Here is a 22,124-nt window from a genome sequence, read left to right on the forward strand (position 1 = left end):
TTTTCTCTTTTCAGCCAATGTTTTCTGTTGCCCCTAGCCTAGCTACCAATGCATCAGCCGCCTTCAATCCCTACCTGGGACCTGTTTCCCCAGGCTTGGTCCCAGCAGACATCTTGCCGACTGCACCAATGCTGGTTACAGGGAATCCTGCCGTCCCAGTACCTGCTGCAGCAGCTGCCGCTGCACAGAAATTAATGAGGACAGACAGACTGGAGGTAGGAAGTAGTATGGCTATTGACACAGTTGATTGGTTGTTCTTTCTAATCTTAGAAATTCTTTAGGCTAGGAAAAGGGAGAAGATGCCCTGTGGAGTCACTCAAGCTTAGCCCTTAGGGTAGTAGCCCTGAGTGTCTGGGTCCTTTACTTTAGACAAATGTGACTTAAAAAAAGCCTGCATATCACTGTATGAATGAGGGTAATTATACCAGTCCACTAATATGATTCCTTTTCCAGCTATTATGAAGGTTAATTAGATAATGTATGCAATATGTCTCAAAGATTTATGGGTAGAACATCACACATAGAATAACTATGATTTGGGTTGTTATGATGACTCATTTATCACATTTTTAAAGGAAATGTATACACACACACACATATATACACACACATATACACACACTTATATAATACACCCACACACATGCATATGAACACACCTGTGTGTATATGTCTTTGTGTGTGTCTTTTGCTCTCAAAGAGGACCATGACACTGGCGTGATATCATGACTTGCAGTAAATTGTATTTAAGTGAGAGAGGGCTGTGCAAGGTCACCAGCTTCATTCTCTCCTCCAGAGCCATCTGGGTTCAGTGGCAAGATATACATCTGGATGACTGGAAATGATCTTGGATGCTTCAGGCAGTTGGAGTTAAGTGCCTTGCCCAGGGTCACACAGCTAGTAATTTTTTGAGGTCAAATTTGAATTCAGGTCCTCCTGACTCCAGGGCCAGTGCTTTATCCACTGAGCCACCTAGCTTCCCATGTTTATCAAATAATTGCCTGATAAAAACCCTTGAATGGGGAAGGAGATATGTTCTTGTAGATAATTGGATACATTGTCTTTTCTGGGAATCTGTCAGAAAGACTAGATAAAGTTCAGGACTTTTAAGGAGTTGGTATAAGTGTGAGGAGAAAGACCAGGTCTGAAGCTTTTTGGTGAGTACACAATGGGGGATAATTATTCTTTTGGTAACATATATGCTGAAGCCAGGAAATCTGGTGTTGGCTTTGAAACAATTAAAATAAAATGAAACAATTAAAATGAAAGAATTAAGATAATCTCTACTTTTCTCTGGTTCCTTTTTCTGATTAGCATCATTCAGCATTTCATATTGCGAAGCTTTACATAATTTTGCATATTTCATTGGGACCATTTTCCCCATGAAAGTAATTACCAGTAAGAAAGCAACATCGTCGCAGTGATACATATAGACAATATGGTAAAGAATAGAGACAGCCTGATATAGTGGAAATAGCACAACGTTTTGAGGCAAATGACCTGGCTTCCCCTTGTGGTTCCACAGTTTAGTACTTGTTTGTCCTTGGGCAAATTCTTGAGTCTCTTTGGGACTCAGTTTCCTTGTCTGGCATAATTTAGGCATTTTTCAAGTAGGGATGATTTTCTTCCTTGTATTCATGTCACGAGTACTTATCAAAGTACCACATATACCATAAGCACCTAAATGCTTATGGATTGAATAATAATAGTAATAACTAGTATTGATAGAGTGCTTTAAGTTTTGCAAAGTGCTTTGCAAATAGTCTGATTTTATCCTTTCAGATACAGGAACTATTATTATTCTCTTCTTTATATATGATAAATTGTTAACATGGAAGGGAAGAAAAGGGGCAGTAAGGGAACTCATGTTTCAGTACCTGCTTTGCCTAAGGCACTGTACTAAGCTCTTTAAAACAAGAACAGCAGTATTTTATTTTTCCCCACTTACATATAAAAACAATTGTTAACATTTTGTTAAAGTTTTGAGTTCCAAATTCTATCCCTCCCTCTATTCCCTCTTTCCACCCAGAGATAGTAAGCAATCTCATGTAGGTTATGTGTGTGCTGTCATGTAAATCATTTCCATATTAGTCATTGTGTAGAAGAAAACTCAATATCCCCCTCTAAAAAATGGAAGAAAGTGAAAAATAGTCTGCTTTGATCTGTTTTCAGAGCCTATCAGCTCTTTCTCTGGAAGGGGATAGCATCTTTTATCATGAGTCCTTTGGAATTGTGTTGGATCATTGTATTGCTGATAATAGCTAAGTCATTCACAGTTCTTTATTGGATGATATTGCTACTACCATATACAATGTTCTCCTGGTTCTCCTCACTTCACTTTGTATTGGTTCATGTAAGTCTTTCCAGGTTTTTCTGAAGTCATCCTGCTTGTCATTTCTCATAGCAAAACAATATTCCATTTCAGTCATAGACCACAGCCATTCCCCAATTAATGGGTATCCTCTCAGTTTCCAATGCTTAGCCACCACAAAAAGAGATGTTACAAGAATTTTTGTACAAATAGATTTTGTTCTCCTCTGTGGCAACCAATTTTTAATTGGGGAGTGCTAGCTAAGCGGCTCGCCGCAATATTGGGGCAAGGAAGGAGACCGGCAGCCTCCCTCAAAACAGAACAAGATTTATTTTAACAAGAACGGACTTAAAAAAAAAAAACACAAACAGGATCAGTAGGATCAAGGGAAAGGAAATAAAATGGGGAAAGGGAAATTATAATACCTGAAAAAATACCACTGCCCACGAATCAGCTGAAAATATGCAGCAGAATGCCTGTCGCTTTCCAGCTTCCACCTAGAATGACCAATTCTCCTCCCCCAAACCTAGAAACACCCCACACAGCCCCAGCTAATGGGATGGCTGCTCTGACAGTCACATGACTGCCCTCACTAGGCTTCCAATCATTATATTTTTGCCAGGCCCATGTAGGCATAGGTGAGTGGTGATGACATGAAGTGCCAGAGCCCTGGCAACAGCTACAACCAGTGGGTGGAGCACCGTGCGGTTTGCGGAGCCCCATGCCAGTGCACGCCGAGGCATAAAAACCTCAAATAACAATTAATTCTATACACCTTTAAAAAAAAAAAAAACCTTCAGGATATAGCCCAGTAGTGGTATTTCTGGGTCAAAGTGTGCATAGTTTTATAACCCATTAGGCATAGTTTCCCACCATTTTCCAGAAAGGTTGAATTGGTTCACAACTCCACCAATAATGCATTAGTCTCCCAGTTTTCTCACATCCCCTTCAATATTTATCATTTTTTTCTGTTACATTTTTGCGAATATATCCTTTGATCCCCACATCAATCATGGGAGGTAGGTACAATGAAAATGGTATCCTCACTTTCCAGTTTAGGAAACTTAGGTAGACAGAGATGAAGTGACTTGCCCAAGGTCACACAGCTAGTATGTGTTCAAAGTTGGATTTCGACTCAAGTTGTTCGTTTTATTTTTTTTTTAAGTGAGGCAATTGGGGTTAAGTGACTTGCCCAGGGTAACACAGCTAGTAAGTGTTAAGTGTCTGAGGCTGGATTTGAACTCAGGCACTCCTGACTCCAGGGCTGGTGCTCTATCCACTGCGCCACCTAGCCACCCCTCAACTCAAGTTTTAATTTGCTTATGCCAAGTTCAGCACTCTATCCATTTGTACTACCCAGCTTTCTCTTCCATTTATAAAATAGGTATAATGCTTTCCATACCATGTCAAGTTAGTATTTTGTACCTGGGCTAAAGTCACATAACATTAAATGGTTAGGGCGAGTTGGAAACTGAAAGTCTTCCTTACCAGTCTCAAAGAATTTTAGGGAATCTCCGTGTAAAATGTATTCTTTGTATGTTAATAACCAGGCAAAGATCAAAACAGTCCAATAATTCATTCATTTTTTCATTCAGTGTGTGAATATTTGTACTTTCTCCCCAGGGGATTACAAGAGCTTTGGGTCATGCACCTGTCTGCACAGATTGGCTATAGCTTTAGGGGTTCTTCCCTTTTTGGGGTATCATGGAGCTTGTTGGCAGTGTTTGAGGAAGCCCATGGACCACTCCTCAGAATCATGGTTTCAGATGTATAAAAAAGGGTATACAAAGGAAGCCCCTTATTTCGAATTAGTTAACACATCACAAAAACTAGGACTCAAATTTCAGATCAAGAATCTCTAAAGTAAAAGAAGGGGCATCTAGGTGGTGTGGTGGATAGAGCACCAGGCCTGGAGTAGGGAAGACTTGAGTTCAAATCTGGTTTATACACTTACTAGCTGTGTGACCCTGGACAGGTCACAACTCCTTTTGCCTCCCTTTCCTCATCTATAAAATGAGCTGGGGAAGGAAATGGTGTAAACCACTCCATTATCATTGCCAAGAAAACACCCAACGGAGTCACAAAAAGTCCGACACAACTGAACTGACTGAACAATAACAAAAGAGGAAGAAAGTCTTTATTTTGGAAAAGAAGAAAAACCCTGTTTCTTCTCTGGGGCTAATATTTTGTGGGGGATATAGATGGAATCTTTCTTCCTCATGCGCTTGTAACACAATCTTATAAATACTTCCCAAGGAAAGATACATTTTAATGGTGGCAAACCCAATTAGAGAGAATAAAAAATTTTAAAGGGAACACTCAAGTCACTTTTGTCTCATGAATGTCATGAATATCAGAAATGTAAAATGACCACTCACATTTCAGACAGTTATTTTCTTTTAATAAAAGGAAATAACATTCCACTGAAGGCCTTTTCCAACACCTCGGTCATGGGGTAGAGGTGACCCTGGGTTACTGAAGTCTAAGCTTGTGCAATGCTGGTTCTGCTGCATCTCACTAAGCTGGGAACTTTTTCAAGGAAGGCCCAGGAACGGATTGTCCAAGGAACAAACTCTCTAAATTTAGCGAGGAGGCTCATCACCATCTTGGCCTTGAGCTGATGAATTTTTTGGCCCTGGTAACTCTTGAAGACCCGCTAACCTGTCAGAAGGAGGGCGTCATCTGCTCTTGTAGTGGGGTATTGACAAAATCACAGATCTTTGATCTAAAACATGGAAATACAATGAAAGAAAGCACACAGTAAGAATGTTAGATGCCTTATTCTTACATACTATTGTTGCTTCATTTATTTACCTTCATAGTGTTGTTGAAAGGAAAAGTTCCTGGCAAACTGCAAAACAGTAAAGAAATAGTAGCTATTTTTTTTTTTGTGTGTGTGTGTGTGGGGGGTCAATGAGGGTTAAGTGACTTGCCCAGGGTCACACAGCTAGTAAGTGTCAAGTTTCTGAGGCTGGATTTGAACTCAGGTCCTCCTGAATCCAGTGCCACTGCTCTATCCACTGTGCCACCTAGCTGCCCCTCCTGTGGCTATTCTTAACAGTATTTTCTTGCTGTTGCTTCCTTTATTCACATGCTTCCATGTTTGCATTTGTCCCTGGGTTGTATGTGAAATAGGATCTGATGATGCCCAAACTGTGATGGCCAATCAGTGGAACTCAACCCCAACCCCAGAATATCAGAGAAGCCTTGTCTCTTTGCTTACCCCTATTTATGTAAAATGAGACTGCTGAAAGTGCTTGGTCTAGTCAAAATCACAGACTACTTAACGAATAAGAGTGAGAGCAGAGGAAGATTTTGTGTCTCTCCTGCATCTCTCTCCCTCCCTCCCTTCTCTCTCTGTCTTTGTCTCTGTCTCTCTTTCTCTGTGTGTGTGTCTCCCTGTCTCTGTCTCTATCTCTTTTCTCTGTCTTAGTTCTATCTCTCTTTGCTCTGCTTCTAATTCTCCAGACTTTGCTACTATCCCCAATCCCAGCTTTTTAATATCCTCCATTTTATGTGTCTTCCCCTATTAGATTATAAACTCCTTGAGGGCAGGAACTATCCCTTTTTGCTTATGTTCTTATCCCTAGCACTTAGAACTGGGCACTTAGTAAATGCCTTAACAAATTCATAGTCTCTTTCACTAGCTCCACCCTGCCCCTTTTCTTCCTCCCAGTTTTTCTCTCTGTATCCTCCTTCTCTTTCTCTCTTTCATGTTTTTCTTTGTAAATTCAAATGTACCTGTGGCTGTGAATCCAAATCTGCAATGAGATGAATCAAAGGGATATAATTAAAATTAATATAACTAAGAGCCAAGTAAATAGATGGGATTTTTTTTTGGCCTTAAAAAAAATTGTCTTCTTTCAGTGGAAAACAAAGAACAGCTCAAAGGGAGAAAATATAAGCATAGATGTAATTAAAACCGGAATGATAAAAGAAGATATTCAAATAAGGAGTGGCTATTTAAGTTGTAAATTTTACATACTGGCCAACAAATAAAATTCATACTCAAACCATTTTTTTATTATCATTCTCCTCTCAAAATGCAGAAAAGAGGAAATAGTGTAACATTGTTTAGTTTTATGTATCTATTTAGATTTTTTTAACAGAATCAAATATGAAGGAATTTTCTTTAATGATCTTTCAACTATATGAATGTGAAGAAAAAAACAAAACTAAACAGTATCAAGGAGACAAAATCTAGAATATCGCAACATTATTCTAATGGAAAGAACCATCCCCAAGGATACTACACTGTCTAGAGCACTTTGACCTTCCTTCATGGGAGGTCTTCATGCAAAGGCTGCTTGCTGCCTACTCAATTATGGCATAGAGGGCATTTTTATTTGGGTAGAGACCAGTTGGCCTCTTATGCCAACTCTGAAAGTCTGTGATATAAAGATTGCATTTGAGAGTGACCAAGATCACATTCTTTTAGAAGAAAGACTGATTTGGGGTCTGAAAAAAACCCAGATCTCCATCCTAGCTCTGTCACTTCCTTTGTGGGACCTTGTGCATATGATGGTGTTCCCATTCTTGGGCGCTTGAGTTTCCTCATCAATAAATGAGAAGGGTAGACAAGGTCAAGTTCAAGGTAGCTTCCAGATTTAAATCAAGCATTTTTTAAGAAATTGTTGTTTGTGTCCATTTTGACCTTATCTTAATAAATGGTGTAAAATATTGGTCTAAGCCCAATTTCTGCCATACTGCTTTCCAGTTTTCACATTTTTTCCTAAATAAATATTTGCAAGGCAATTTGATGGGTACTGGGACTCCAGAGAAGAGAAATTGAACCATCTTTCCACTCTAGAGGGTTCCCTTCCTGCTTGGTCAGGAGGTGAGCTGTGGCACAGGGGTGCAGGCTCAGCCTGCAGCCAAGAGTAGGGGTCTGGTATTTTCTCTCATCTTTACTTGTTTTCACAGGAATTCTTGTTTGTTTTTCAGGTGTGTTTACCTCTCTTTACAGGGATTGGGGAAAATGTCATTAGTGCTGTGGGCTATTATTCTTCCCTGTCTTTTATCTTTGCTTGTCTGGATGCCAGCTAGCCTTTTCAGCCTCTCACCATCCAGAAGCCATATAATCCTTGCCACATAACCTGTCATCAAAAGGCATTACTAGGAGACTTGAGCACATCATCATGCTGTGTGCAAGGAGAACCTCTGGGTCAGCATTTTGGATTATTATTAATAGCCCACATTTTCTAGTGCTCTAAGGCTTGCAAAACACATTCTTTCGAATAACTCTGAGGCAAGACATTTATGATTCCCATTTTACAGAACTCGAAGCTGAGGCCCACAAAGAAGTGACTTGGTAGGGGGCTGCATAGCTAGTATATGCCTAAGCCAGGTCTTCAGAATCTAAGATGAGGGCTCTTTCTACTAACAGCGTGCTGTGCTATCTTAGAGAGTGGATGGCCATCCAGACCTGGAGGTAGCAAGAACGCAGTCCTAGTCTTGCCTTGGACAAGGAGTAGACCATGAACATGGCACTTAGAACTTTGAACCTTAATATTTTTTTTCTTTGAGGCTGAAATCCCTCATTTATAAAATGGAGACAAGGAATCATTCAATCAATAAATATTTATTAAATTCCTACTAGGTGCCAGGCACTGTGCTAAGCTCCACTGATACAAAAAGAAACAAAAGATAGTCTCTGACCTCCAGGAGCCCACAATCTAAACCTACGGGGTTTGGAATGGATCTAATGAAGTAATGTATCTAAATCGCTTTGCAAAATTTAAATTATTGTATAAACATCATTTGTTGTTATTATTCTCCTTGGCTCTTTATATGCAAAATTATCTCTTTTTTCGGAGTTTTTTATGACAGGGTAATAAATGCACCAATGTATTGCTAATTGGATACATGTTCAGTTATTTTTGGTAAAACCCGTTTCCTCATGTAAAGCTGCAATACATTTTAACATTCCAATATATCACATTTCTTTCAGAGTGTTTTTTTTAATTGCTTTTCTAAATTGGTTAATAAAATCTGAGCCAATTCTTACATTTTTTTTTCTATTCTTCTGCCAGACTCTCTCTGTCCTACCTTATTTTTGGATCGGATTGCTTTGCTACAACTTGTTAATCATTGAAGAATTTCAAAATACTTTCCCAATAAATCAGACTCCTTCTAGTCCTTATTTTGTTACTTATAAAAAGTCAGGCACATTGCTTAAGAAAGTTGCCAAAGAGATGCAAAAATAGGAGCAGGCCATATTCCATAATGAGCAGCATACTAGAGGGGCATCATGGTGCAGTGGAGAGAAAGAGAGAGTTGGGTGGCCTTCAAGTCCAGAAGTTTGTAGTTTAGTTGATCAGTCATGTCTGATTCTTCATGACCCCATTTGGGGTTTTCTTGGAAATGATACTGGAGTGGTTTGCCATTTCCTTTCTCCAGATCATTTTACAGATGTTTAAACTGAGGCAAATGGGGTTAAGTGACTTTCCTAGGGCCACGCAGCTAGTGACTGAGGCCAGATTTGAACTCAGGTTCTCCTGACATCAGGTCCAGAGCCCTATCCACTGTGCCACTTTGCTGTCCATCTGGGTTAGATTTGACTCTTTTATTTGGCATAGCTGGGTTGGGTGACTTTAGCTAAGAAATTAAACTCAGTGCCCTAGACAACTCTCTGAAGAGAAAATAGTTGCAAATCTAAATTGGTAAAATATATTTCAAGGGACCTGGATTCTCTTCTCTTACACTAGCTACCTATTTTCCCTGAGGGAATGACATAACCTCCTTTCTCCTGTTTCCTCATTAATCACTAGCTGGACCAAACAATCTCTTTGGATCCTTCTATATTCTATATGTCTCTTCCATGACTCATCCATCTAACCTCAGCCCACAGTTCAGGTGAAGGTCTTAGAAGAAGGATTTTGATGCTGTTACCAACTTTATACTATTGCATTCTGGGCTAGATGACTCTTTCATGTCTTATATAAACACATATTTTCTAAGTGACCAAGCAACTAAATCCAATTGTCCAATGTTTCCCTAAAGACAATCCAGGATTCTAAAACAAATAGAGACCCTTAAAAAGGTGTTTTTCTTTTTCTATTTATGACCTTGGGACCTCTTTTTATATTTTAAAAACAGTGAGTAGATTTTATCTTTTTTTCTTTCAGTACTGTAACTTATAAGGTCCATGAAAGGGATTCCAGTTATAGCATTTCTTTCTTTCTTTCTTTCTTTCTTTCTTTCTTTCTTTCTTTCTTTCTTTCTTTCTTTCTTTCTTTCTTTCTTTCTTTCTTTCTTTCTTTCTTTCTTTCTTTCTTTCTTTCTTTCAGAGAAATGTTGATGTTTATGAAACCACTACTGGCAGATACTCCCAGACTCTTTATTTTACAAAATGGGTCAGCCAGCTCACTGAGACTATTAGTTTACCTTTGGGCCATGTGCACAATATCCCATATTTACGAGGATTTTTAATCCTTTGTTAACATTCCTTTTTGAAGGACATTTACATTCTGAGCATTCTAGATACAACGTGTTCTGGGTATTATTTACACTCCTACAGAATACCGTCCTTGATGCCTCCACTGTTTAAATGGGCATCTTGTCATTATCAGGATAATTGCTTATTTGTAGATTTGTAATGCCCCACCCCTGAGGAATGTGAATTCCTACATCAAATGGTCTATAAATGGATCGCCATCTTAATATGCTTTTTAAATTCACAGTTGCTTCTCATAATAGGTGCTTAATCAAAGTTGAATTGAATTCATCATTTTGTTTCAGAACACTGTGTGCTTTAGAATTAAAATGTTATAAGTAATGTCATATAAACTATGATAAATAGAAAAGAAATTTGCATTGCACATGGCGAATTTGGCTCAGTAGATCTTGTGGTAAACAGACAATGTGCAGATCTAAGAAGGCATTGTCAGGATTAGACTGTTGGGCTTTTGTCCTTTTTCACTTATTTCTCAAATACAGAAGATCATAGTTACTTATGAATAGGTAAGAAAGGAGATAGTATATAATGAATATAACCATTCATAAGCCAATATACACATAAGGGAATGAGATAAATGTGTTCAACGTTGACTGTGCTTGGCACAAGTCGGGATCTATACAAACCTTTCTCTTGCCTCCTGCTTAATAAAATATCACTGAGTAAAGAATCAAGTTGAGATTCCTTCTTCCTGAAATATTCTGAAAATTACTGCAGGCTAACAGCGAAGGCCTTACTTAACTCAGGTACTTTTATTAAAAAGTCTTGTACATTTTTTTAAAGAAATCTGCAGGTTGGAATAGGGGTTTGGAAAGCCACTCCTCTCTGTGGGAAATTTTCATCCTTTCCATTATCATAGTTTTAATAGAATCAATAAAGTAAGGTGACAAAGGAGCTAAATATTCTCTTGGCATCTTTCAGCAAGCACCACTGATCTGTGGGGCAGCATCTGGGATGCTGAGGTCATTTTAGAGATGCAGATGGGAACCAAAGTATGTTTCATGACTATGTAGCCATCCGGTGGCCTTACAAGGCTCAACAAGATCTTGAGGTCTTTCCAATGGCTCTTAGCTATTGAGTGTTTATGGGGTATATAGTAGGCAAACATTTTGGTCTGGACCTTCCAAAAGAAAGTAGAATTCTTAGGATAGAGGGGTACAGAATTAAGTAAACCATAAGCCTGAAATACCCTTAAGATGTCAGATGAATCTTCTTTGAAATGATTTCTGGAAAAGGGTAGACAAGAATAGCACAGAATGAGAAGGTGAGGAATGGTTGTGATGTACCCTTGAAGGAAGTATGCGCAGTGATTGATGCTGTTACTAATGTGCTGAAGATCAGCATTTTTCTTGTAAAATCTGGGCCTCCTTGTATATTTATCCTCTATTGCCTGCCCCTTGCTTCCATTTGTGCATGGCTTTTAAAAATTTACATTGGACAATGAGTTCTCTTTGATTCTCATGGGAATCTTGTAGGAGTTCTCATGAGAGAACTCTCAATGGGTTCTCTTCATTGATTGATGAATGGAATGGTCTCTGTAGACAGCAGCTTCTTTTCTTCCCCATCATTCATTGGGCAAATGCCATCCAAGGTTCTTCTTGAGAATCTTTATGTGCATGTCTAACTCTCATTAATCAAGGGAACATAGATCTAAAGCTGGAGGGCTTCATATGTCCTTGAGTCTAATGTGGAAACTGAGTCCTTGTGAAGGGAAGTGACTTGCCTGAGGTCACACAGGCAGTAATTATGAGAGGCAGCATTTAAACCCAGGTACTCTTCTTCAAAAGTCAGTGTTCTTTTCATTGAACCATACTGCCTCCCATTTCTCTTAGTAGACCAGAAATTCCTTGAGATCATAGACTGTATTCTATTCATTTTTCTGCCCTTCAAAGAATATATCATGGTGCCCTGTACTGTCATGATATCTTGTACCAGTAAATATTTGTGGAATGAATAATTGTCTTTGAACATCCATAACCAGTACCCGGACCGATCCCTAAATTGTCCGTAGAGAAACTGTAAGTTAATCTGGATTCTTTTTTAACTCTCTTCTTTTCTCTGACTCACCAGAATCACCAATTCCTGGATTTCTAATTCCATGCTGGTAGCCAAGAGTGTACATATATAAGCCAATAATTCTCACTGTCTCTGAGAGATTACAACACACCCCCAAGGCAAGTAAATGGTCATAGGGCTGCCAGAAACTTTGAAGCAAAGATTATTTCTTCTTTGCCTAAATGCCTCATAGCAGGGACCATATTTTATATGACCCTGGGCCCTATTTTGATGGATGAAAGAACCCATGAATGTTGAGAATTTAAGATGGCCAAATTGGTTTCTCTGACAACTTGTTATAAATTTGCTCCCCAAATCATGATTTATGGTTGAAAACAGAAGTCTGTATTGTTTCACATTTTTATCGGTGACTAGAAAACAGGGGAAAATTATCTAGGACATATTACCTCTCCAGCCACAGGAATTTCATCACTGAGCCACAACGTACTTGAGGCCCTGTTCCTTCCTCATGGGGTTTATCGAGAGGGCTCTGAATCTTTGGGATAGAGTCCTTCCCAGAAGATGATGGGAGGGAAGGACATTGAACCATCGGAAGTCAAAAATATCTTCATATTCCTTTTTTGTATCATCTGGAAGCTATATGAGAAGCAATTGACATAGTGGATAGAGAACTGGTCTTGAAGATAGGAAGACCTGGTTTCACTTCCCACCTCTCACACATACTACTTGGATGACCCTGGGGAGGTAGCTTAACTTCTCAGTGGTCTTGGCTCTTAGGCTCTATGGGAGAGGGGTGCTAACCTGCATTGGTAGATGAAGTTTCCATATTGGGAATTCCCTATATAAGTGAAACTACAGATTACACATGTAAATGATCTCATTTGACCCCCTAAATAGGCCTGCAGGCAGATAATATTATTATCCATATTTTAAAAATTAGGAAATCGAGCTTTGTCTAGAATTATTTTGAGGGAAAAAAAGACTTGTAATTCTTACTGCAGTAGAGAGAGATTTAAGGCTACTTGCTCTTGTTTTTTTTTTAATCCTTCCAGAAAATTAGGGAGAAAGGCTTGAAATTGATTTTTGTTTTTAACACAAGACCTATGTGAAAATTAAACAAATCAGTTGTTTTAATGAGACTTTAGAACAGATCTTTAAAATGTAGTCACATCTCCCTTACTAAAACAAATAGTCATTATTTCCCCAGTATTTACAGTCTCTGTGACTAATGTGAGAGAAGTGTTTGAAGAACTGAGTGTGGGGGAAGCAAATGATAAAAAATATGATAGTTTTGGGGCAGCTAGGTGGTACAGTAGATAAAGCACCAGCCCTGGATTCAGAAGGACCTGAGTTAAAATCCGGCCTCAGGCACTTGACACTTACTAGCTGTGTGACCTTGGGCAAGTCACTCAACACTCATTGACACACACACAAAAAGTGATAGTTTCCTATTTAAATCAGTAAGCATTTATTAAGTGCCTACTGTGTATCAGGCATTGTATTAGGTATTGAGGATTGAAAAAACAAAAACAAAAATGAAATAGTTGCTGCACTCAAGGAGCTCCTGCATCTTCATATGCAAAAGGAAGGGGCTGGACTATAGTGGGAGGGCTTCACATTTTTTGTTTCTGGCAGCCCTTGGTCTGCCAATGCTCTGGGCCTTCTCCCACTGTGATTGGATAATAAAGAAGGAAGTTGATATAAGGAGGAAGTAAATGAATAGTTTTAAAAATAATGTTTTAAGGGGCAGCTAGGTGGAGAAGTGGATAGAGCACTGGCCCTGGATTCAGGAGGACCTGAGTTCAAATTTGACCTCAGACACTTAACACTTAGTAGCTGTGTGACCCTGGGCAAATTACTTAACCCCAATTGCCTCACCAAAAGAAAAATAATAATAATATTTTATTTTTTCCAAGTTACATGTTAAAACAATTTTTAACATTATTTTTTATTTGAATTTCAAATTCTCTCCTTCCTTCCCTCTTTACCCCCACCCCCTTTTCCTGAGAAGGTAAGCAATTTGATATACATGTGCAATCAGAAATAAGTATTTCTTAAGTGTGCTAGTCACTGTGCTAAGAGGTTTACACTTGTTATCTTAATTAATACATAAAACCTTGTGAAATATGGGTTGTTATTATCCCCACTTTACAATTGAGGAAACTGAGATAAACAAAGGTTGGGTGACTTGCCCAGGGTCACATAGCTAGTAAGTGTCTGAGTCTGGATTTGAACTCAGGTTTTTCTGACTCCATGCCCAGCACTCTATGCACTGGACCCCCTAGCTGCCAGGGTAGAGCGTTAAAAGCTGTGGCAGTGATCTTTTGGGGTACTAGTCATTCGTATTTTCTGGCCCAACTAAGATGTTTATCACCAGATCAGTTTGGAAACATCTGAGGTGTGGGGTTTCTCTTGATTTTTAATGTAACTCAGCAACCCAGGTCTTGTGTGTTTCTGGGAATTGTGTTAGTCCTGCCCCCAGATCCTTTTTCAGGAGCCAACAAGGAGATTTCTGTTCTTTAGGCATGGCCTGATCTTCTAGGCATGGCAGAGTGGCTGAAAGAGATTTTAAAATCGCTATACAGCAGGCTCCAACTTTGCAGTTATTTGGAAATATGTCTCTATTGAGGATGGGAAGCCAGAATTGTGGTCACTTAGGAGATTCATCCCACTGAGGAAATCCCTGAAGAGAGAGGAAATGACTTCTTAACTATCTTAGCAAGGAGAGGGAAGGAAGACTGTTGTCCTCGCCATTTGTCTTATGGTGTCCTGGCTTCCTGATGCTTGCTATTACCCCCTCTTTGCAGCCTCATCCTCTTTGTACAATCCACTCCTTTTTGTTGCACTGGACAGTTTTTATACTGGTGTTCTATTTCTTTAAGAAACAATTTTACATTTTTACAATTTTATATCACTATCAACTTCTTCTATACCTACCACTGCATAGAACCTTCTTTTGTAACATAAGTTGTTGTTCTTGTTCAGTTGTATCCAATTCTCCATGACCCCATTTGGGGTTTCCTTGGCAAAGATTGGTTTGCCATTTCTTTGTTCAGTTTATTTTACAGATGAGGAAACTGAGGCAAACAGGGTTAAGTGACTTGCCTAGGGTCATACACCTAGAAAGTATCTGAGGCCAGATAGATAAGTTTTCCTGACTGTGGTCCAGCACTCTCCATTGTGCCACTTAGCTGCTCTTGTAGCTTGTACCCTGGAGTAAAACTTATCAGCACTCGGATCACCTGCCCAGTGGCACAAGCAGTCTTCTGCATCAGTAGTGCCTTACCTCTACTGAGAGGGAGAAAATATTTTGTCTTGTCTTTTTTAGAGCCCGAATAGTTCATCATGGTCAAACCAGATCTCGCTTCCTTTCAGAGTTCTTTTTTATGTCTTATTAGGAGTTTCATCAAATGTGTTCCCTTTGTTCTACTGATTTCAGTCTGTATCATTTTAGGCAAGTCTTCCTATACTTCTCTGAATTCTTCATGTACATGATTTCTTGTGGTCTAATAATATTCCCTTACATCCATATTCTACTGTATCTTTAGACATTACCCATTGACCACCCACTTTGTTTCTAGATATCAGCTATTACAAAAAGTGCTACTGTGAACTGACAGGTATTTTCCTTCTACCTTTGAGTTCCTTAGGATAGATGTTCAAAAGTGGGGATTGATGTTTTAATGGGCTGGAATGTTTTAATGTTTTTTGTAGCATGATTCCAAAGCATTTTCCAAAATGCTTGTACTAATCCATAGCACTGCCAGTACGTTAGTATGTTGTAGTAGGCTGTCTTCCCATAATCCCTTCAACCTGGACTAGAATCTGTCTTTAATCACCTTTGCCAATATGTGGGGTAGAGGTCAACACCTCAGGGCAGTACAATGTTTCGGTTAAGTGGAATTTGGTAGTTTCGTGTTGTTATAATATGGAAAATTTAAAATGACAAAATAACTATAGTTTATTTTGAGGTCATCAAATTTAAACAGAAGTCCCCCAACTTCAGACCCAGGGCTCTTTCCACCACCATTTATTAGTGTTTTTCCCTTTGAGATTCTGTAGAATGTTGAATCACTCACTTGACATTTGCCCAGAAATGAAAATATATTTTAAAATAACCATATCATATACTTTGAATTAATTTTTTAATACTGTGAGAGGAGCCCATTAGTTTTTTTGGTAGATCACTACAATTTAATTAAAACAAATATATACTGTTCAGGAAAAAGTGTTTAGATAAATTTGTCCTGGCGTGTAACATAGACATTCTTTGCATACTTTATCATTAGTGGCTTGGATACATCATTAAACATCTACCTTCTAATTAGCTCAAGGCTGGATCTAGGCATGCCCCATTCCCAGAGATCACAATGTTGTACCTCTTCAGCAAAGAGGTTTGAAAATGCTCCTGCTTTGCATGGTGACTCAAATTCTCAAAGTGATGCATTTCATTGTCTAATGCAATTTGCTAATAATATGTCAGGGATGTTTCTTTTGCATATGAAACATTCTTCACAGTTTTGTGCAAGTTTATTATAGAGATAGTGTTAAGAGCTTTGACTCAGCAATCAGAGCCTGGTCCCTCTTGCATGGGGGTAAGATCGTCTAAAGCTAGAAGTGCTTAGTTCTTTGTTTGTCCAAAGCTTTGCCAAGCTTCCCCCACCTCACTGGCCCACAAATCTACCTCTCTCAGCACAAGCTTTCCTAACGGTTGTCCTGGACGTCCTCTGTCTAGCTAATAATGTGAGGATAGGTTTTTTTAATCACTGTTTGTCTATTCCAAATACCCATCTCAGTGAAAATGTTGATGAAATATTTTCTATTCATAGTAAAGGAGTTTAGGGAGCAAGAAAAAGTGGTCCAAAGAGTGAACTGAGTTACTTGAAGCCTTAGAAAAAGGTCCATTTGGTTTGAATTTGGGGCTGTTTGCAGATAATATGAGATTTTTTTTCAGTATTGCTTCTTTTTTTTTTTAACATATAAGGTATTTTATTTTTTCCGTTACATGTAAAGATAGTTCTCACCCTTCGTCTATACAAGCTTTAGAATTTCAGACTTTTCTCCCTCCCTCCCCTCCCTCCCCCCTCCCCTAGACAGCAGGTAATCTGATAGAGGTTATATCTATATATCCATATATCCATATACATCAGTATTGCTTCTTAATCCAACCTTCCATTCAAATAGGACCAGAGTAGCTTTAGCAAGGGCTGAAATGGATTTGAATTTTTGGCCGTCTGAAGATCATTCTCATTTTAAGCAAATGCATTGACCTATATTCACTCATGTCTGAATGCTACTGATAGTCGTTGAAAACTGATTTCTATTGGCATAGCCCTTGATTTTTTTTCATTCGTTCCTCACTCCCTTACTAAGTTCCTACTCTGTACCTATCATTCCAGGTGCTAGGGATCCCAGGACAAAAATGGCAGCTTCCCTTCTATGGTAGGGGATGGGGAACACCATAATACCATGCGCAGAGAAGTAAATATAAATTATTTATCACATAGTTGTGGCAATGACACCTGGCTAGATCGGGATATGCTTCTTATAGGAGATGGCACTTGAAATGATCTTTAAAGAAAACAAACTAGGGATCCTGAGAGGAAGAGGTGAGAACATAGTGTGTTTCAGGCATATCATGGGAGGTGAGAGAGGGAGCAGTACTAAACTGGGCAGAAATATAACAGACAGAAATCATTGTATCCTATTTGCCTTAGTTTTCTCATCTGGAAAATGACTTGGAGAAGGAAATGAATGTCAGATCACACCAGTATCTCTGCCAAGAAAACCCCAAATAGGGTCACAGAGAGTTGGACACAACTGAAAACAACAATAAAGCAAATAATGTGATTTTAGGTTTTTTAAGTCATGTAGAGGTTCCTGTAAAAAAAAAAGTGTCAGACTTTAACTTTCTTACTGGTCTTGTCCAGGTAACACCAGTTACCGGATACGGTAATAATTCACTTGCCAGCAATTCCTTTGTGAGTCAATTAGGAGATGCCCCAAACCACTCATCTCTGAAGAACTCACAATGTGAATAACAAATCACATATATCATATCACCCTTTTTAAGAAGCAAGCTGCATGTTAGATATAGCTGCCTCTTCCTGGCTCAGTTTAATAAAAGAATAACACGTTTATCACCTAGGGCCTACTTGCCTATTGAAAATCATGCATCGAAACTTAACAAAATAGCCAACCAGTGTCACATGTTGGATTTGGATTCTTTGAAATAATAAGATTAGAGAGCTTGAGCGGGAAGGAACCTCAGGGCCCCTTTTACAGTTGAGGAAACTGAGGCCTCGGGAAGTTGGTTAAGTACCTTGTGCAAGATCTCACAGGTCAGGTAGTACATGACATGGCTATGGTATGATCCCAGGTTCTCTGACCTGAGGCCCTGTGGTCATTCTCTTGGACCGCTAACTCAAATTTATTCAAAGAAGGGGTAATACAAAGCAGTTTTATTCTAGGTTCATCAATGTGTAGTTCCTTAATGGTCTTTTCACTTAATTTTGTCCAGGTCAAATAGAGCTCGATCCACCCAAGCAGCTTTTAGCTTATTCCTCCTCCCCTAAAGGTGTCTTTAACGGGTAGTGACCCCATTTTCTCACCTTGCCTCTCCTATCCCAGAAGCCCTGACCCACTCTTTGCTTTCCAAGACCATTCTGCTACTTGGCAATGCTGAAATGACTGTACAGCGTGAATCTAGCTTTGAAATTCATATGAATCTTTCTGCCATCCCTTCTATACAAAGTACTCCCTGTTAACATCCTTTGTGTGACTGATTTTCCAAGGAATCTGAGTGAAAAAACCATCAGGGTGATACCTTGTTACTTCCTCTATCCCCTTAACCCGCTTAACAGAAAAATCACTTAGAAAACTTAGAGCTATGTGCTAGACTTGCTCTGTTCCTCAGTGGGATGGGGAAGAAAGAGAAAATCTTTCTGGAAGAGACAAATAGTGGCAGTGGGACATGAAGAAGGTAGGCCCCTAGACCCCAAAGATAGAAAGAGAAGGCTATGGGGGATCTGGCCATGATGGTGAAGTATGCCTAATTCTAACCCCAAAAGGTTTCCCTGGACTATAGACCCTAATTTCTCTCTGAAGACCTTTACTGCAAACCTCTAAGTGAGTTGGGAAGAAGAGGAGTGCTTGTCGATTCCACTGCTCTAAGGAAAGAGATGTTGTTGGTACTTATGGTTACAGGACTGTACTTCAGATGTTCAGGTATATGATGGTTTAAACATCAGTCCTGGGAAACCTTTCCCAGCCAATCAGTCAGTCAATCAGCAAGTGTTTATTTAGTGTATCCTATGTGCCAAGTACTCTACAGATCCTGGGAATTCACACAGAGAAACAATCCCTACTCTCAAAGACTGTTCCTTAGCAAAATGCCTTCCAAGTTCCTAGCAGCTAACAAACAAATTAGCAGTTCTTAAATAGGAGGGAGTGGCATAATCATTTTTGGATTAGTGATGAAAGGGAAGTATACAGTGTTGTGTGGCACCTTTTTGTCGCCTTTTCTTTCCTTAATTAATGGCATACAGCTCGTAATCCTAATCATAGGGTCCAAAACATTGAGAAATAAACATAAATTTCCAATGTAATTACTCAGCATGTGTGAATCAGAGAATACTTTGACTTTTTAAGGCATCACAAGCTTTAAGTTCCTCTTTGTATTTTAATTATAAGAATAAAGGACACAGGGTCTGTATTTGCCCAGAATATGAAAAGGAAGTCAGAAAGTGAAAATGTTTCCTTGGACAAGGGCCAGTGAGTGGGAAAAGGAGATGTAGCTGGATTCTGTGTTTTGGACGGCCCTCTTGTGGAGAAAGGTTGGAATGGCTCAGTAGGTAGCAGTGCCTTTGATGAGACAGTCTTCAGTTCTTCCCAGTCTAAAGCAGTTGGTCAATCAATAGACATTTTTTAGGTAACTGCTTTGTGCCAGGATCTGTGTTAAGACTCAAGATACAAATACAAGCATGCAAAACAGACCTTGTTCTCAAAGAGCTTGTGGTCTAATGGTGGAGACAACATGCAAACTGTACAAACAAGATAGCAACAGGATGCATCGGAGATAACACTGGACTTAAGGGAGATGGGGAAAGACTTCCCACAGAAGGTAGGATTCTAGCTGGGACTTGATGGAATCCATGGCAGCCAGGAGGGAAAAGGTTCTAGAAAGGGGAGTAGACATGGATGAATCTGGATTCAAGATCTGGAATATCTTGTTCAAAGAACAGAAGGAGACTAGCATAATGGATTCAAGGAATACATGAGTGGGGAGGAGAGTATAAGGTTTTATAAGACCAGGAAGGTGGGGGCAGGTGCGGGGGGGGGGTGCTTTGAATGCCAATCAAAGGACTCTATATTTGATCTGGAGGTGATAGGGAGCCATTGGAATTTATTAAGTAGTGGGGTGAGAAGTAACTTGGTTGGACTTAGTGAAACTTTAAAAATCAGTTACTTAATAAACATTTACTAAATAATTACTTAATGGGGGTCAGACGCTATGCTAGGAACTGGGTAAACACACAGGAATAAAAGTCTATATGTTGAATCGTGATCCAGTGATTAAGGTAAATTGCAACCAATTTCAAAATATTTTATTTTAGAAGTGAATATCATGGGAACCTTGCATACAAGACAGCAAATTTAGATAGAATAGCAGGGGATTGTAATAATGCATGGGTAAATAATGTCTATCAACAATGAAATTAATTAAACATTAATTAATAAACCTTTATCACTCCATCCACATCTTAGTCTAGTGAAAATTAACTAATGGAATAGAAATAATTTTCATTTTCAGCTTGCTCATTTCCTCTCCCATGCTTCAAGGATCCATTATTTTGTCAATCAGGTCTTCCTGCTTCCACTAATGCAGATTACAACCCCTCTATAATGTAGCAGGTACTACTATCCCACAGTGGCTGTGATGGAAAATGTACCACCCTGCAACCCTCCTGCAGATGGATCTTTCCACAGATTCCTAGATTATATATGCCTATCATTAATCCCAGTTTGCTGCCTGAGTTTACCCAAATCTCCTTGTATGTACAGTTATTTACATGTTTTCTAAACCATTTGAATGTAAACTTCTTGAGGGCAGGAAGAATGTCTTTGTTTTTCTTTGTGTTCTCAGTGATTAGCACAATGCTTGGTGCATAATAAGCACTTAATAGATGCTTATAGATTGACTTATCCATGGCAGTGGGTATTACCAAATGTGCTTAATGAATCCCTGATTATTTGAAAGAAGGTATGTTGCATAATTTACATGTATTCACAATACAGAATACATGTATTCTTTTTAAAGGATACATTTTGGATATGGATTCTATATGTAGGACTAAGTAGCAATTAAGTTCTATATTTCTGTTTCTGAAACCTTATTTGCAGATTATTCAGGTACCCCATTTATAAAATACTACAATATTCAGATTACAAGTCTTTGTTTTTGTCTGATTAATTTAATTGTTCATTTAAAAAATTAATCACAAACTGAAAAGGATTCTTTTTGGCAGGACTTTCCTAATTGCCCTTCCCTCTATTCCACTACAGGTATGTCGAGAGTATCAACGGGGCAATTGTAACCGAGGAGAAAATGACTGCCGATTTGCTCATCCTGCTGACAGTGCTATGATTGATACCAATGACAACACTGTCACTGTGTGCATGGATTACATTAAAGGGAGATGCTCTCGGGAAAAGTGCAAATATTTCCACCCTCCTGCCCATCTACAAGCCAAGATCAAGGCTGCCCAATACCAGGTCAACCAGGCTGCGGCTGCCCAGGCTGCAGCTACTGCAGCTGCTATGGTAAGTCAGGGAAGCAGCTTCTCTTTTCAAAGAAAATCTGAAAAAAAGAAATACAAAAAGCTATCTTTTCATCACTTTTTATTGTTTTATGTTATATTTCATAACTTTTTTGCTGAAGATAAGGATGTTGAGTTGTATCTCAATGTTTTCAGAGAAGCTCTTGAACAGTTTCAGATTGATATTTTTAAAAAATCCTTTATCTAACTCTCTCTCTTCTAGTCTGAATCAGAGCTGTAACTAAGATGCAACAATCAGGGTTTTGTCCTAGCTTGCTGAATTTTGAGGTCTTGGGCACCACTTGCTATGCTTCAAGAAGATAGAAACAATAGGGTTTACCACTTAATGAGCAAAAATCATTAGCCAAAAGAGGGAGTTACCAAAGGTTGGCTTGAAGTGAGTTCCTTCCTCCTCTTACCCTGCTCTGCCTTCTACCTTAACTAAGGACAAATGCACATTGCATTGGCTTTGGTTCTTGGTACGTTCCCCAGTCACGAACCTTCCTAGTTACAGCTCAGTTCC

General features: G+C 39.0%; 1 protein-coding gene across 30 annotated transcripts in view; it reads left to right on the forward strand.

The window, feature by feature from the left end:
- The window catches only part of MBNL1 (muscleblind like splicing regulator 1), a 262,086-nt gene that overhangs the window by 221,562 nt on the left and 18,400 nt on the right, over positions 1-22,124 (forward strand). For all 30 annotated transcript variants that reach the window (XM_043994584.1, XM_043994564.1, XM_043994580.1 and 27 more), the window contains 2 exons: positions 15-215; positions 21,348-21,605. In XM_043994584.1, the coding sequence (XP_043850519.1) occupies positions 15-215; positions 21,348-21,605 (459 nt within the window). The remainder of the gene's footprint in view (positions 1-14; positions 216-21,347; positions 21,606-22,124) is intronic.

This window comes from Dromiciops gliroides, chromosome 3 (assembly GCF_019393635.1).
Source record: "Dromiciops gliroides isolate mDroGli1 chromosome 3, mDroGli1.pri, whole genome shotgun sequence".
In the NCBI taxonomy this organism is placed as follows: domain Eukaryota; kingdom Metazoa; phylum Chordata; class Mammalia; order Microbiotheria; family Microbiotheriidae; genus Dromiciops; species Dromiciops gliroides.